The 18,347-nt window shown below is 45.8% G+C and overlaps 1 protein-coding gene across 4 annotated transcripts in view; it reads right to left on the reverse strand.

Annotated features, from left to right (window-relative positions):
- TERT (telomerase reverse transcriptase) overlaps window positions 1–18,347 on the reverse strand; it is a 57,609-nt gene that overhangs the window by 16,075 nt on the left and 23,187 nt on the right. For 2 of the 4 annotated variants that reach the window (XR_009756346.1, XM_061569228.1), the window contains exons 3-7: window positions 16,144–16,330; window positions 12,537–13,863; window positions 7,073–7,268; window positions 1,928–2,105; window positions 96–269 (exon numbers count right to left, since the gene is read on the reverse strand). Coding sequence is in view for 3 of the 4 variants with exons in the window: in XM_061569228.1 (XP_061425212.1) it covers window positions 96–269; window positions 1,928–2,105; window positions 7,073–7,268; window positions 12,537–13,863; window positions 16,144–16,330 (2,062 nt within the window). In the remaining variant the exon portion in view is untranslated. The remainder of the gene's footprint in view (window positions 1–95; window positions 270–1,927; window positions 2,106–7,072; window positions 7,269–12,536; window positions 13,864–16,143; window positions 16,331–18,347) is intronic. The other 2 variants (XM_061569230.1, XM_061569229.1) reach the window with 1 other exon arrangement.

Consider the following 18,347-nt stretch of genomic DNA (forward strand, 5'->3'; position numbering starts at 1 on the left):
GCAAAGGAGAGCCACCGCCTCTCGTCGAGCAGAGGCCACGTGAACGCTGCAGCTGAAGGGCTCACTCAAGGGAGCGGAGGGTGCGATGCTGCCACCTTGACAAAGTAGAGCGGCCGCGCAGGGGATTGGCGTGGGCGGGCGAAGTCGCGCCACTTCCGGTAGATATCGTCGCTCCCCAGCACTGAGGAACCCAGCCAAGCCGGATCCACTGTGACCTCGTGGTTCAGCACCGCAAACACCGACTTGATGGCCCTTTGCACATTCTCGCCCTGCATGGCGACAGAGCCCCGGTGAAGTCACTGCGCGCACACGTGTCTGCTTTGGACGTGTAGGGTTCTTACCTTCAACAGCATTGCATTACGTGTCGGAAGCGGCCAGATAACACCCCACGGGGATAATTTGCATGTCAAGATCACCGAGTCGGCACCACTGAGACTCTGGGCTTAAATGTGGGCACCTACCCAGGCATAAACTGGGTTCTCAACTTCCGAAGTGTAAAACATTATTATTATCAATCTATGGACTCCGATCACTGATTGCACAAAAAAGACCTCCGATTTAGAACTGATTTTGAATCAGATTTTGGATCAGATTGCATTAAGTAAGATAACAATTTATTCGTGTTCTTCTGAAGCAGGAATAAACTGGCACGTTTGTTCACATGATAACTTTATTAACTAGCTGTTTCTGATGGAAGAGGGTCACAAAAGCCTACGTTAAAGAAAAAAACACCTACATGTAGCTTCTGACTTATCTTCTTCCAGTTCTGAGAACTATTGTAATGCGGGCGTAAGCGACCTTCCGGATGTGACGTCACGGAGAGGTGGAGTTATGTGACGTGGGAGAAAGGTTCGGGTCCTTAAGGGGAGAAACCGGAATGAGACGGGAGAGAGTGGGAGACTGAGCAAGGGTGAGGCCATGCAGGGCGAAACCAGAGAAGGGTGGCACCGTAGGCCAGCGGTGACCAACCACGGGAGCAGCCAGCGGGGCTGCGGGAGGAGACAGCAGTGGGGCTGCTGGAGAAGGAGAGCGGTGGAGGAGCTGCAGCGAGTACAGCCAGGGAGGCTGTGTATGGGAGACAGCAGCAAGGCTGCTAGGAGCTACGGGAGCGACAGGGAAACAGCCGCGAGGCTGTCCGAGGCTACGGGAGCGACACGAGGAGGAGCTGCAGCGAGTACAGCCAGGGAGGCTGCGTGAGAGTAACAGCAGCGAGGCTGCTAAGAGGCTACGGGGGCGACAGAGACCAACAGCGGGGCTGTTAGTGGTGACGGGTGTAACAACAGCGTCGGCACCGTGTGGAAAGTCTCAAAGGAGGACAGCCGTGTGGGAGACAGCAAACGAACCGAATAAAGGACACCAAGCCAGATATCGTGGTCGAGTCTTTTATTACACTATAATGTTGCTTTCCCAGACAACGAGCCGACTTTTGCAGGCCACACTGCAAGATGTGCGACCTAAAGCGGGCCTGACTGAAGTGGCTTCAGAAGTAGTTCCGTGGCATCATCTTCTGGGTTTGCCAAGCAAGAAATTGTTTGTAATGTTCACAACATGTGCATAGATTTGTACACGACACAATTGATTATCGTGCAAATTATATACAAATGTTACATTTAGCCTAGTGAAAAGAACAACAGTATTAATGAGACAACAAATGAGAACATGTGTAAAAACAAATTCTGTTCTTGAACTAGTCCCACACCTTTCAAGACATTTGACCAGCATGGAGGCATAAGCCAAATACCCTCCACAGCGCCTCTTCAGAGCTACCTCAAGTCTGGCCTCTTTTGCAGCAGTGGCATGAGCAAGCAATTGCGGGGCTGCACCTTCGCCTTTAGCTCGTATCATTATTATTAATGGAGGTTAGGTAGTGTACGTAGGGCGGCAATAACAAGTCGTGGTTATGCTGTGATGGTGCGGGGGCTCACACCTTCTTCCTGGGTTGCCGACCCAGCCTCCTGGGCCGCATGCAGATGATGGGACGCAGCTCCGAGCCGAACTTGGGCAGGAAGCGCAAAAATGACACAGGGATGACAGTGTCCCCCCGCAGGACGTTCTGTCTCTCCATGTCCGTCAGCTCCTGCAGCTTCCCCTGGACCACGAATTTCCTGCGCAGTGGCACAGACACGGCAGTCAGCGCTCAATCCCATGCAGCTGCCCATGCAGTTGAGCGACATTTCTCAAAGGGTGAGTCACGACCCCTGGACGGTGCGGGTGCAACTTATAAATAATAGTGATGGCCTCTGCTGAAATAACATAACATCATGTGTTTATACTAGTTTTAACAATTATAAAATAACATTTAGATCACTGGTTGTCAATATTATAAGTTTATTTTGTTTAACCACACGAAGGCCCATAAGACCAGGATAGTCTCATTTGCAAAATTGACCTGGGTCACCAAAATGACAAAAGTAAAAACATAAAAACGACATACAACAATGAAGAAAATATAAATCAGAGAAAAAACCACGTAACAGAAAGAAATGTAAAGTATATCACGAAAAAATATATTTCCTGCAGCGAAAGTTGGTTCAGGCTAATTTTAAATATCATTCGTAGTAAATTTAAGTTACAGAAACATAAAAATGGATTGAGGGTGATCATTGCACCGGTATGTAAACTGACAGGGACACATGTCAACGGTATGTTTCAGCCAATTCCAGATTTCCCTGAGAAAACCCATGCATGTGTAGTGACTGGGAATGTCACTGTGTGGTGTCGGGCCTGCGAGGCCACGGCGGGATGTATACTGCTGTGTGTACATCCCGGACACAGGGTGTAGTACCAGCCCTAATGGGGGCTTGGGTGAGCGCTGGTTAAGCGTGATGGCACCACGCACAGTGTGCGGTAAGGGCTCCCGTTGAGAGAGCGAGAGAGTGTCAGCCAACTAGGGTTACGTTGGGGGCATGATACTCTGGCTGACCCGGGGGACATGTGACCGGATGATACTGGAGGGGGGCCACCGGTGGAGGGGGCCAAAAACAAATGCTGGTGGTCACATGGTCCGGGAAGAACTCTCAAGAGCCTTCGGGCAAGGGCGAGAGAGATCAAGAAGGTGGGCGGGGCGAGAGGTGGAGCCAGCCCCAGCCCAGCCTAATATAAGGGGGGCCCCTGTAAGGGGCTCGGGGTTCTTACTGTTGGAGAGGCCGGAGATCCACGTCAAGCTTGAAGCCTCAGAGCCACGCGGTCCGAGACCCAGCTTGGGGTCCGGACCGGGATAGCGGAACCGTGTCTAGGTCCGCCATAGCGTGGTTAGTTGGGTGGTCACCACCCGAGAGTATGTTGTGTTCATCACCTGGAGTATGGTTTAACACGTAGGCTTTCGCGACCAATGTTATTCATAATCAACGTTTTTGGGTTTAGATCGCGTTTATTTATAAATGTGTCGTAACCCTCCACCACCCGACACGGCCAATCAGTAAAAAAGTGTCACGTTGACAAAGACAAATAGTTCACTGCTTTAGCCCACCGGTGTGTTGAAGCCACAACATTTACAATTTGAGTACGACGTTTCGCTGGTAATTGCAACCAGCATCATCGGGCAATTCGCCAGAATGGTGAGGTTCTCCTGTGTCTCCCGTTCTTATATAGAGCAGCAGCAGGGTGATGTCATCATTAACTCATTAACTCATCAGGTGCCAAGATTCAAGGGGGGAGTGATTGTAATTATATACTAGATTAGTAATCAGGCTATTGTTACGATGCGAGTTGTAGATTAGTAATCATTTGGAATGTGTTTTATTGTGATTATGCTACATTAGTAATCAGTTAGTGGTTGTTTCCCTTATAAGTAATTGTAATGTATCTTATTTAATAATACGCTTCCAGGCCGCACTAAGCCTGTAGCTGTCTGAGCGATTAAAGTTATTTCTGTTTCCCTCAATTTCAATCGATTCTCTAATTAGTCTTTGCCAGTAGTAACTAGTTTTACACAACACTTCCACGTTGTCAAAATCAATTGAGTGTCCCTGTTGGCATGCATGTTCTGCTACTGCCGACAGTTGTGTTTGTGATAGTTTAATATTTCTCTGGTGTTCTTTTAGTCTTACACTAACGTTACGCCCTGTCTGTTCAATATAGCATCTGCCACATACACAATTAATCCGATATACACCTTCTGTTGATAATTTAGGTAATTCGTCTTTAGTGCACGTTACTAGTTGTTGAATTTTGTGTACTGTACCAAATCTTACTGTAATGTTTTGCTTTTGCAAAACACGGGCTAATTTATCAGTTACTCCTGAGATAAATGGTATTTTTATTGTTTTATTAATCTGATCGCTTTCAGCAGTGTTGCTTTGCGATCGTGATTTGGCTTTTAGTGCTCTGTTAATTTGAGCATTATTGTAGCCATTCTGTCTTAGTGCTTCTTTAACATGTTTAATCTCTCTCACTAGACTTTCACCATCTGACACTGTTTTAGCCCGATGTATGAGCGTCTTGATAAGAGAGGATTTCTGAGCTGGGTGATGATGCGAATCTGCATTCAGATAGCCAACGCACACTGATGCCTTTCTGTAAACGCTGTGTGTTATTTTACCGTTTGGGCCATGCCCAAGTAAAATATCCAGGAACGGGAGTGTGTTATTCACCTCCATTTCCATGGTGAACTGAATGGCCGGGTTTTGTGCATTGAGATGATTTAGAAAATCGTTAAGTGTATCTTTACCATGTGGCCAGACAACCAAAGTGTCATCCACATATCTAAACCAAAAGGATGGTTTTAATGTGCTCGAGGCAAGTGCTCTGGTTTCAAAGTTTTCCATGTACAAATTTGCTATAGCAGGAGATAAAGGAGAGCCCATTGCTGCTCCCTCCCTTTGTTTAAAGAATTCGCCTCTCCATAAGAAGTAAGTGTTATTTAAACAATGGTCTGCGAGTTTCGGAATATCTTTTGGTAAACCTGTATTCTTTACCAGTGTATCAAGTAATTTAAGCGACTCGCTCACTGGAACCTTATTGAATAGCGAAATCACATCAAAACTCACCAAAATATCATTAGGGTTAAGTTTAATATCTTTGATCATATTCACAAGATGTTCTGAATTTCTTATGAATGATGATGTCCTACCGATGTAAGGCTGAATTTGTTTAGTTACATATTTTGCTAATTTATAGGTGGCAGAGCCAATTGTACTGACTATAGGTCGTAAAGGGATGCCGACTTTATGGATCTTTGGTAGCCCATACAGTCTAGGTGGTTTTGAAGCCCTTGGCTTCATTAGGAATTGCTCATTTTTTGGGATTAATGAATTTGCAATGATTGCAGTAGTCTTACGTTCCAAAGTATTAGTTGGATCTCGTTTAATTTTAATGTAGGTACTTTCCTCTAATAAATCTTTAATTTTATTATCATAATCGGCTCGTGACATCACTACTGTAGTGCGGCCCTTGTCAGCTGCTAGGATTTGAATATCTTTGTTTAGACGAAGCTCTCTTAAGGCTTTTGCCTCGTTCGAGCTAATATTTACTTTAGGTACTTTACTATTCTCAATAATTTTGGCAACCTCGTGTCTAGTCATCTCTGCCTCATTATGTGGAAGGAGTCTTACTGCTGATTCTACCTCAGCAATTATCTCATCCACTGGAATTGTGCGTGGGGTAACGGCAAAGTTAAGGCCTTTAGAAAGGACAGAAATCATGTCAGTGGTTAAATCAGTGTTAGTCAAGTTCATTACGGTATTGTTTTTAAATTGTTCGTTTTTAATAGGGATTTGTTTATTGTAAAGTCTAGAAAATTTGTTAATTTGGTTAGCATTTGTTAGATTAAACACATTATCAGCCGATTGTTGTGTTATAGTATCGATTATATTCCAATCATGCATGGACACACTATTGCTTACATTTAAATGTAAATGCTTTAGCGATTCAGAAATGTTGGATAATTCACTCCTGTTGTGTTGTATTCTCTCTATTAATAATAATTCGCTAGCTTTGTGTAGTATTTTGTTAGCCTTAGAAGACTTTATGTGATGTGTTATTTTAACTGCGTTTGGTATTACCTTCGAATCTCTGCACCGTATGTGGCAGATGCTATATTGGACAGACAGGGCGTAACGTTAGTGTAAGACTAAAAGAACACCAGAGAAATATTAAACTATCACAAACACAACTGTCGGCAGTAGCAGAACATGCATGCCAACAGGGACACTCAATTGATTTTGACAACGTGGAAGTGTTGTGTAAAACTAGTTACTACTGGCAAAGACTAATTAGAGAATCGATTGAAATTGAGAGAAACAGAAATAACTTTAATCGCTCAGACAGCTACAGGCTTAGTGCGGCCTGGAAGCGTATTATTAAATAAGATACATTACAATTACTTATAAGGGAAACAACCACTAACTGATTACTAATGTAGCATAATCACAATAAAACACATTCCAAATGATTACTAATCTACAACTCGCATCGTAACAATAGCCTGATTACTAATCTAGTATATAATTACAATCACTCCCCCCTTGAATCTTGGCACCTGATGAGTTAATGAGTTAATGATGACGTCACCCTGCTGCTGCTCTATATAAGAACGGGAGACACAGGAGAACCTCACCATTCTGGCGAATTGCCCGATGATGCTGGTTGCAATTACCAGCGAAACGTCGTACTCAAATTGTAAATGTTGTGGCTTCAACACACCGGTGGGCTAAAGCAGTGAACTATTTGTCTTTGTCAACGTGACACTTTTTTACTGATTGGCCGTGTCGGGTGGTGGAGGGTTACGACACATTTATAAATAAACGCGATCTAAACCCAAAAACGTTGATTATGACCTGGAGTATGTTGTGCAAATAGTTTAATAAAACGTGTTGCTCCCTAAGACAACGTTTGCGACTCAGTTGGACTCACTACACATGCAAAACATTATCAAGAGAATTCTGTACACACAGATCAACAACTTTCCATACTGCGCGCTACTGTACCACCTCATGATTGAGACTGTCAAAGTCTCACACACACACCAATCTTTGCGTGATCCACCAACCCTACCTCCGAACACCTGGGTTACCGGCGACCGCGACGCTCCCCTCTTCCTCCCCGGTTCCCCTCAGGGTTGCGAGCGTCTCACCTGGAAGCGGTGTGCAACAAGCGTGCCCACGCCTTCTTGCGAAAGTAGAGCAGGTGGTTCTTCGTGAAGTTCGTTATAGTGACGTAGAAGAAGGACCCGATGGCCTCCATGATGAAGTCAGTCATGAGCCAACTCACGAACTGCGCCAGCAACTCCTCACATTTCCTGTGCTCCGAGGGGGAGGGCCGCCCCCCTCCTGGGAACAAGCGCACCTCCGATTAGCGCGGTCGGCTACGTATGGTGCGAAAGAAGTTCAACATACATACACGGCTCGCGTCGCGCGCATTGTGAAACATCGTCATCATGCAGAGGGGGCAGTGACGTGGCCCAGTGGCAGTGCTTTCGCTGTAATTCGGATCTGGCAGGCCACCAAGGTCAATACTGCAGGTGTGTGTTAGCCATACAATAATGTCTACTTCACTGTGGATCTAAAAGATGCCATTATGTCATTCGAAAAGAGGAAGCCATTGTGTTCTGATATTAAGGTCCACATTTCAAAATGTACTCATGAAACACTTAATTTGGATTATACACAGCAATGTCACCCGCTACATTGAAACCATTGCAGACTGCGTCTGTGAAACACGGCACCTTCGTGACAGAGTTCCGCTGAAGGAATGGCACAAATGTGCTTGTGACTTATCAGCATTTAAAGGGTCCACACGTTTTCACATCTCTCCTACCCTAACCATTAAAAAGCGTATATTAAAAGAGTTTTACCAACATTTGAGATCTTTTAGTGTTAGTGCCTTTATCAACATTTGATAAAAGTGGACATGGGGTGTTACCCCTTACTCTGCTACCATACAGTTTGTCAAACAATTCCTTCACAGAGCTTGCGATGTATTTGAATATATAACTGCACGGCCACCAAAAAAAATCTGATGAAAGTCTGAGTGTCGAGCTGAAAGGAGTGGTGATCATTATCTGTGTTGGCGCCTTCAACCAGCTATGGAAATTCTGCGTTTACAGTCACGAGAAAAAGCCCACCACATAATATTCAAATAGAACTCTGATGCTCCACGAGGCTTGACAAGCTGGCATCAGCCAAGAGATTGGCCACCAATCCAACAGTGGAGAGAGAATAGCCAACGAGTATGTGAACACAGTTTTCCTACGAAAGAGCAAAGACAAGAAGCCTTATCAGCCAGCAAGCCCTTTAGGTGCTTAATCGGAGAGCAAGGATAAGAGTGTAAACAACATCTATCTCAATGCCCTGTACTCCTCAATCCTGCTTGTGCCTACCAATCACAACCCCCTTTTCTTGAGTATATCTTAATTTTCTCCATTACATTCTATTCAATTAAATCGTTCACCCAATGCAGCTATGAGAGGTATAGCATCATCTGCATGTAGCTATACTTAAACACCAAGAGTGTATTTTCTAGATTGTTTGTTAAGGTCTGGCTCTCTGAACTGCACAGTAACACGGACGTTACTCCGGCATGTTTTTAGACGAAAATCGATCTCACTGCTCTTACAAAGTAGATTACGTAGTCCATCACAACCCCAGCTACTAACACTATTCTCATAAGCCCCTGTTTTATACAACATAGAAACTAAACATACGCAATCTTAATTTTGGAGCTTTCGTGACTGCAGGAATTATTCTTTGGTTCTTTCGGTAAAGTCACGTATAAAGATAAAATAATAAATTAAATAATAGCATAAGACGTTTTGATTGCAACACAAGCAATCATCATCAGGTATAATGAAATAGCGACAAAATCTAACCAGAAAACTATAGACAGACATATAAGCAGACAGATATCACCAAGATACATAGAGAGAGCAACACAGGTACAGAGAGGGGTGATCGTCTCTGTGGGGTGGCCTTAAATAGACAGAGGGGGGCGGAGGCAGAGAGAGGGAGGGGTTAGAGAAACATTTTACATGTCAATGAGTACGAAGAGACGCGTAGTAAAGTACGCAGGCTTAGAGGGAGAAAGAACACACTAAATTAAATAACCTAGCAAAGTATCAAAATGTTACGTAAAACGACACAGAGAGTCGGTCAACACACAATTAAGGCATAGCCTGGTCGATTACGTATTTCAAAGATTGCTAAGTTAGAATTTAAGTGTGAAAATTCCAAAGAAAGACAAAACATAAAAACAAGAGGAACGGAGACACACAGACAGAGCTGGGTTTTTTGTTCTCTCTCTCTGCCTGTATATTTAGTGTAATTTTTTCTGTCTACATTCGTTTTTTGTCGTTCTTAGGTTCTGCTCTGTCTGTGTGTCTCCGTTCCTCTTGTTTTTATGTTTTGTCTTTCTTTGGAATTTTCACACTTAAATTCTAACTTAGCAATCTTTGAAATACGTAATCGACCAGGCTATGTGTTAATTGTGTGTTGACCGACTCTCTGTGTCGTTTTACGTAACATTTCGATACTTTGCTAGGTTATTTAATTTAGTGTGTTCTTTCTCCCTCTAAGCCTGCGTACTTTACTACGCGTCTCTTCGTACTCATTGACATGTACATTTTTTCTCTAACCCCTCCCTCTCTCTCTGCCTCCGCCCCCCTCTGTCTATTTAAGGCCACCCCACAGAGACGATCACCCCTCTCTGTACCTGTGTTGCTCTCTCTATGTATCTTGGTGATATCTGTCTGCTTATAAGTCTGTCTATAGTTTTCTGGTTAGATTTTATGTCGCTATTTCATTATACCTGATGATGATTGCTTGTATTGCAATCGAAACGTCGTATGCAATTATTTAATTTATTATTTTATCTTTATACGTGACTTTACCGAAAGAACCAAAGAATAAACATACGCAGTCCTCCACCACCTCCACGTTTTCTCTTCCAGCTGACGCCTGCAATAAGATATGGGCACTCAGCTCTGAACAACTGCTACCAAGTAAGTGACAATGCAGTAAATATTATTGGTTCTTTCGGTAAAGTCACGTAGATAGAAAATACAAATAATACAATTTATTTAAATTTACAAATAAAAAAAATTATACATTGAAAATAATAAAAGCAAAAAACCCAGGACGTTTAAATCGCAACACAAGCGGTCTTCGTTAAGGGGGAGACAAGAGGGGGCAAGCCTCCAAATGCAACTGCTTATAAGGGTTTCCAAAGTGAGTTGGCGGGGGACGAGAGCTGGGAGAAGGGCTGCGCGGCTCAAACAGCATGGGTGGGGCAGCCAGTGAGCCAGTGCCAATGTAGGAGTAGACAATGGGGGAGCTGGGAGGAGAGATGTGCTGCCGTAGGTCAGTCAGTGCCAATGTCAGAGTAGACAATGGGGAGAGGAAGGGGGTAGAGATAGGGGGAGAGAGAGGGGGGTAGAGATAGGGGGAGAGAGGGGGGGGAAGAGATGGGGGGGGCATTGCACCTCACTACACACATCCACACTGCTGACAGTAGAGGTTGACAAGAAAACACAAATCAAGTCATGACCCAAAGTGGTTGATGACATCTTTCCAATGATTCCTGAGTTTAAAACCGTCGTCTCGGTTGAAATTGTCTGTGTATACGGATGGCTTCGTGAACGAATCTTTGTTGATAGCCAGTCAGCTTGCAAAGTACCATCGTTTTAGAGAAATCAATTTCATGCGAGCCAGCCGCATTAAAGTAATGAACAGCCACGGAAAAAGTATTGGTCCTGCCGTGTTTCAGATCTATCTGCCTTATGTTCACGAACACGGTCCGAGACATGTCGTTTAGTTTCCCTAATGTAACTGCTGCCGCAGATACAGCTTAATTTGTAGACGCCGGGATATTGCATGTCAGGAATCTTGTCCTTCACAGATAGGATCATATCACAAATTTTATGCACTGTGTTAAATCGGACCTGGATCTTGTGTTTGTTCAAGATTTTTGAAATATTTTTGGTTATCCTTGCTATCTAAGGCAAGATGATGGTTTTGATTGATTTTCAGATGGCTCCTTCCTCACGGTTGGGGTGATGGCTTTGCGGATTGTGTAGTCAGAATATCCATTCGCCTTGAGAGCCTAATGTACGTGTTTGAGTTCACTGGTCAGGTGTTCTAGCCAGGGTCTGGCGTACCACCCTAGGACCGGTGGACATCACTACGGTCCAGTGTACACACACACACACAAGTACTTAAAATTGTTTGGTCTGTACATGAACAAACACATACACTTCTAGATTTGAAGCTTTCGTGACTGCAAGGATTCATATTCTTAGGTTTTTTTGGTAAAGTCACGTAGGTAAAAAAATTAAATTAATAAAAGTAAAATAAAATAAAAATAAAATAAAAATCACGACGTTTCGGAGGCAACACAAGCTTCCGTCTTCAGGTGAAACCGTCACAGCCCGTCAGCTGTATCAAGTAAATGAGAGATTACAAGAGATACCACTCCGTATATATATAATGGTTGAGGGGGGGGGCCAGGAACGGCACACTTTTTATTAATATGGTAAGGTGCGGCTTGAGACTATGAATAGACTGCATAACAAATGACTGAGCCTTTATTATGGAGAGGTGCGATTTGTGACTACGCATAGCCTACATAACAAAAGTGTGAAAAAAGAAGCTAAACCTGGTAAAACAAAACTGGCTGTCTATCAGTAACCTGTAATAGTTGTCTGTCAAATAAGATGGTCCAAATAAGTGTAGTTAAATCTTTTTTGCATGGTTAATCACATCTTTCCAATGATTACTCAGTTTGTAACCATCATCACGGTTGAAATTATATACAAACACAGACACAATTTCAACCGTGATGATGGTTACAAACTTGGTAATCATTGGAAAGATGTGATTAACCATGCAAAAAAGATTTAACTACACTTATTTGGACCATCTTATTTGACAGACAACTATTACAAGTTACTGATAGACAGCCAGTTTTGTTTTACCAGGTTTAGCTTCTTTTTTCACACTTTTGTTATGTAGGCTAGGCGTAGTCACAAACCGAACCTCTACATATTAAAGGCTCAGTCATTTGTTATGTAGTCTATTACCATCTACATGGCAGAGGCTCGGTCTCATTTGCAGCATTTTGTTATGTAAGTTTAGGCGTAGTCACAAACCGCACCTCTCCATAATAAAGGCTCAGTCATTTGTTATGCAGTCTATTCATAGTCTCAAGCCGCACCTTACCATAATAATAAAAAGTGTGCCGTTCCTGGCCCTCCCCCCCTCAACCATAATATATATGGAGTGGTATCTCTTGTAATCTCTCATTTACTTGATACAGCTGTCGGGCTGTGACGGTTCCTCCTGAAGACGGAAGCTTGTGTTGCCTCCGAAACGTCGTGATTTTTATTTTATTTTTATTTTATTTTACTTTTATTAATTTTAATTTTAATTTTTTACCTACGTGACTTTACCGAAAAAACCTAAGAATATGAAACACATACACTATACACACGAGCATATGCATTACATATGCCGTACATGTATACTGTACAGTAGATGTGTACGGTGCAGCTAGCCAATGCTTTGCTGGTGCTCGGGAGGGGGCTGTGCGAGGTGCCGTGCCCCTACCGAGGTGCAGCCAGGTGCAGTCTTTGACGCGCACGCCGGAGAGCATCTCGCGCAGGCCGACCGCGTCGTGGTGGCCCATACCGAGGCTCCGCTTCACCAACCGCATCACCTTGCGCCGGTTGTGAGCCGAGCCCCACACGCCGTGTGGCAGCACACGTAGCAGCAGCTCATGCAGCAGCCCAAACAGCTGCATCTGGCTGCAGTGGTACTGGGGGCGCCTGGGGGTGGCATCGCGACGCCATCGCCGCGATGCGTGGGGGGAGACGCAAAGTGCACGGTCGAGCCAGCCCGCGTCCGAGGCGTCGTCATCGGCACTGTTGCCGTGCGCGGTCTCCGCTTGCGGAGGAGGCGTCTTGCCGGGCGCCGTCACCGTGCATCCGGGGTAAACGCCAGGCGCTCGCCCCGCGTCTTGCAAAGTAGACGGGGTCGCGCACTTCTCGGGTGCCACGGTCGTGCCATGTAAACAAACGACTTTAACTGCGAGCGTGTGTTCCATCGTCGCCGCAGCAATCGGCCGCGTTAAATCACCGAGAATGGTGGATGCCGTCCCCTGAACAATGGCAGCAGGAGGTGGAGCAGCAGCGGCCACTGCAGGAGCAGAGGTCGTCTCGGATGAGGGGACCAATTGCGTTGCGTTGTTGGGGGCGCCCCTACGCTTCCAGGTCAAGTGACTCCTGCTGGGTAGACCCACAGGGCAGTGACGCTGCACGATGTCGAGCACGCGGCACTTCTTGTAGCGCTTGAGCAGCTCGAGGAAGAAGCCCTGCATCTGCACGAAGCGCTTGGGGAGGCGCCTGCACGCCCGCCGCCACGCCGCCTTGCTGACCGCGTCCCCTCCCGCCCCTGCGGAGCTCATGCCCGCCGCCCTGCCACCTTTCGCCACGCTTCGTCCGCGAGCTTTACCCTTGCCAGCCACCGTGCGCTTGTTGAGCTCGAAGATCTCCCTCATAAGATTTCGGGCACCGCTGTGGCTCACCTTGAGCCGGCTTAAAATGTGGCTCCGAGGAAAACCCTCGCGGTGTCTGCGGGAGTACATCACTTTGTGCCAGGAGAACACGACCCCTGGGTTTGTGCAAGCCCGGCGGCTGCTCCCGCGTGCGTCGTCCTGCGCTGCATTTATGCCACCCCCTCGTCGCCCGTGTACTCGCGGCAGGGCCGCCAGGCTCGGCTTTGCCGGGCCTCCTGCCATCTCCAGGGCCATGGCCCGGGGAGATGCCGGATCTATTGCGTGTCGACCTGTTCCAGCTTCGGCGCTGGGGCCTGGCTCAGTGTTGGGAAAAACGTCACCCTCGCCATCCAATCGAGGTCTTTTTGCTTCGGGTAAAGTCTGGAAATGAGGGTACGTAAGCAAAACGAAAAACACATTTATTATTACCGTCAAGTAAAAGTGTGCTGCCACACTCAAAAAAGCACTGGGCAATCCTCATCCATTTTAAGGCCTACAAACCAGTGGGTTATGAATAACAGTTGACTTGAATGCAGTAGATGTAGAGTGCACGACTGCACAGCAGTATCCCATTTTCCTTCCATGACATGCTGAGTGTTAACAAGAACTTACATTTTGAAGGCACTAAATCACGTAATAAAATGTTAATGCAGGAGTGCACAATGCATAGCTAGATGGTGGTGGAGCACAGCTGCAATGCAGCACCAGAGGCAGCAAGGGTTTGTGGATCACACAAATGTTCTGGCTCAGATTCACTCCTAGATAGGTCAGAGTGGGGTCATCTTGCAGTGCTGCCGCAAAAGGACACTTTCAGGGTATACTTAGCGTATGATCCAGTTTAAGTAAGTTTGAATTTGTGTGTGATGGATTCTATGTAAGATTGATTTATCTACCCACGTAACTTCCTCTGTAATCTGCCATCGTTGACCCCAGCTGCACACCTGTGATAAAGGGCTCATCAGGTCCTTCCACCTTCATCGGGTTCTTCCAGCATGAATGAAATGTCTTCTGCTTATTAAATTATCATAGCTGGAATTCGGCCTAAATGAAAAACAATGAGGTTCTTGTGCAACCATTGATGTACTTATGCAATTTGAACTCATATACTTTATATATATATTTAGTGACTGTGAATACATTTAATGACTGAATAAACTAGGTTCTCAAGTTTTCCTATACTGCACCCCTATCGGTTTGTGTATTGTTTGTTATTGCACCTTTCTGACCTGCCCCTACTGGACATCTGTGAAAAAGATCTTCATAGCTCATTGGATTCTTCCAGTATAAATAAAGATTCTGATTCTGACTGATGTGAGACCATCAACTCGCAAGGCTTGAGAACCTAGTTTATTCTTAGGTGACCACCTGCAATGAGCTCCAGGATCTCTGTCGTGAAAACTAGGGCTGAACGATTAATCGATTTCAAATCGAAATCGCAATTTGAAACAATGCGTTTACTTTCTTATTGGATTTTTTTTTATTATAACTCTATTTATTTAACTTAACTATGTTTGATTGTTCTATTTCAATTAAAACATTCTAATAAATACGTGTTGGAAGCAATTCATATATTTTAAGTTCTCATCCTTGCATTAGAATATATAGAGTAGGTCATATTTTGGTGGTATCATGTGGTAATGCTCCATCACGTTTTAAATCTATTACACAGTGAATATTGAACTGAAGCGTGACTTAAGAAAACTTTAATCGCAAATCAAATCGCAATATCTGTCAGGAAAATCGCAATTAGATATTTTCTCCAAATCGTTCGCCCTAGTGAAAACCCCCTGACCACCACACGCGCTGTTCAATGCAAATGTAGAGAAGTAAATAGAGTCTCTATGGTGTGTATGCCATCTATGTTCACGAGCAAGTAAATGTGTATGTTATGTACATCTCTCGGGCACCGGCGGAGACATGGCAGGGAATCGGGCCCTAGAGGGCAGGGTCTCGTCATAGAGAGAGAGAGAGGACGTTACCGACACGGGGTAGTGAAGGGAGCCCGAAAATGGGGTTTTTGGGGACACGTGACGCTGGTCCCGGTTCCGTCGGGAAAAACCAAGCAGGGGGCGTGGCCGGAGGCGGAGCGAGGCCACGCTCGAGAGGAGAAGGATGGGGGCGGAGCGATTGTGGTGGTCTGGGTGCGGGAACTCGCTGTGTGCCGGCGCTTCGGTCTTCGGTCAGTGGAGTTACAGTCCTGACCCAGTTACGTAGTGACTCCGGTTGGGGGTCTAGTTAACCGATAGTGTTGTTAAACAGTAGTCCTGTTGGGCTGTGTAATAAACGTGGTGTCTCCAGTTGCAGTGTGCATCTCCGTGAACCCACTACACAAATATAAACCACATGTAAAAGGGCGCCCCCTCTTCATGACCACTAAAGTGTAATTCAATCACAGTATACATATACTGTCACAAGAAAGTAGGTTGAAGTCATTGGTGGTAATTCCACATTCCCACGGCGGGTCTAGACTCTGCAGAAGATGACAGACTGTTCATTATTTTACCCACCCTGGACTGGTAATGGGCTGAGTCAATCACTGTTGGAATTTCAACTGAGAAGCATCTGAGTTTGAAACAAGCACTCCTACCACAACGCCACATCGGGTAAAGCATGACGAACACGTCCTTGCTTCTCATCAATCACATTCAGCCCTTCACTCACCTCGTTATCCATCTGAAATTTGTGTAAAATCTGGAGTTGACGTTCGCAGTTTCTTCTGGCTGCTGTCCCTACGTCCGGCCGCTCTGGGTTCATTCGAGCACCTCTCCCTCTTCCGCGACCACCACCACCACCACCACCTCGCTGCTTCACGTCTGAGTGAGCCATCACCAGCCGCTGGCTGCACAGACTGGAAGAGGAAGGAGCAACTTCATCATCAATATGAGGATGTTTTAATATTGGTAGTTGTTTTCAGACTGTAAACTGCCCTCGAATGATACTTGCTGCATGCGTTTTCACAGTTGTGCTGTACAGCTCTCCGATATTTTTTCGGGTTGCGCCATACGGTCTGGCATGATGCCTGACGTTTCGCTCTACGGGCTGCGAGTTTTTTCAGAAAACTATGAATTCTGAATTCAGGTCTTGAAAACAGAGGAAACGTTAGAAATCCTAGGTACAATCCGAAAACATGTCAGAGATACATGGGATGTTGTAGGTTAAGGGCACTATACAGCCTTGATTGTATTATAATTACTAGCGGGAAGTACTCAGGGTTGCCCGGGCGAAAAATATATTTACAAAACTCCTCTTAAAAACATAACATACATACACAAATACAAAAACATGTATGTGTAATGAGCCACTTCCACAACACATCGTGTAGAGGGTACTTCTTGATAATTGGTTCTTTACCCTTCTATCTGGCAACAAAACTGACAGTTTTGTTGCCAGATAGAAGGGTAAAGAACCAATTATCATATTTTTACTGGCAAATGAGGTTCCCATAGGGTACTTCTTATTTATTTCTTACAATGGGCACAAGACAGGCCAACACTGGTTCTTCCTCTCACTGAATATAATTCTAGGCAATAATACCTCTACTGACTACACACACAGCCGATCACTCAGTGGGGACCCCTCGCCTTCACTCGTCTCTGCCGCTGGCTGACGGCGTGAAGATGACGGCGATGGAACCCACGCAGGAGATCTTCCACGTGGCCGGATGACGGAGAAAGATGTCGGTGAACAGCGACACACCAGGACCCAGGATCCACACGAGGCCCGAGCTCTGGGTCCGCTCCCCCTTATATCCCCCCAGGCGTGGCTAAGCCCCGCCTCTGGCCACGCCCTCTCGTGAAACCTTCGAGCAGGTTCCCGGAGCATTTCGGCTAACCCCTCCTATTACCTTTGCCCCAGATACGCCTCCTTCCCTGATTGGCAGTTACCTCTGTGGCTGTACACGTGAAACCCTTCCCAGGCCAGTAGGTGTCACTTTGTCATGTCAGCAGGTGTAACCCTGTCATTATATATTGTATAAAGTATTTGTGTATAAATTTTACGTGCTTAGGAGAATGCAATATAGCGTAACAATTTTTTTTATAGTCCCCGCTGGCGATGTTTACTACGCATCGCAGCAGTTTCTCATTTTAAGCTGATTCGAAGTAGGAGAGGCACAGGACTGGTTCAGATAATCATCACAGGTGTGGGCCATAAGCGGGAATCGAACTCGGGTCGTGGTGACGTCACCACGACGTGGTGACTTACACACACACACACATCGACTCACACACACACACATCGACTCACACACGCATACATGGACTTACACACACACATACATGGACTTACACACACACACATACTCACACACACAACAACCGCCATTCGCCACTAAGTGGCGGTGACATCACCACGACTCTTGTGCCACCATGCGGTCATGTGAAGTGTCCAAAGCCCACTGGCAGGAGGTAACGGGGCAGACCCAGGTGCCACAGGTCGACTGAGATGACTGGCTGATGCACCAACTGTGCCCCCTACTGTGCCAACATGCTGTGTTTTAACAACCTGGCGCTCTGCTCGTTGTTGTGATCGTCGCTCCTCCGCCCTCCGTTGTTGTTGGAGGGCGACTGCCTCTAACTGCCAAGTAGCGTCCTTCACGAGCCTCCTCCACAGAGGTCGATCTTGACACCCCTGGTACCAGCCATCGGCAAGTCCACTCAGCTTCACATCCTCCTGTACCACATCATTCCATCTCTTCCCTAGCCCGTGCAGCACCCGTTTAGCCCCCTCGATCCAGCCGAACAAAAGCTGTTGGGCATGCGGTGATTGGGCATGTGGGCTACATGGCCCAGTCAACGCAGCCTTGCCTGCCGGAGGATGGAACTTTGTCCAGATCTTTCGAGGATTTGTGAGCTCACACAATCCAG

The sequence above is a fragment of the Lethenteron reissneri genome, chromosome 43 (genome assembly GCF_015708825.2).
Source record: "Lethenteron reissneri isolate LAM-NWPU_2019-01 chromosome 43, ASM1570882v1, whole genome shotgun sequence".
Taxonomy (NCBI): domain Eukaryota; kingdom Metazoa; phylum Chordata; class Hyperoartia; order Petromyzontiformes; family Petromyzontidae; genus Lethenteron; species Lethenteron reissneri.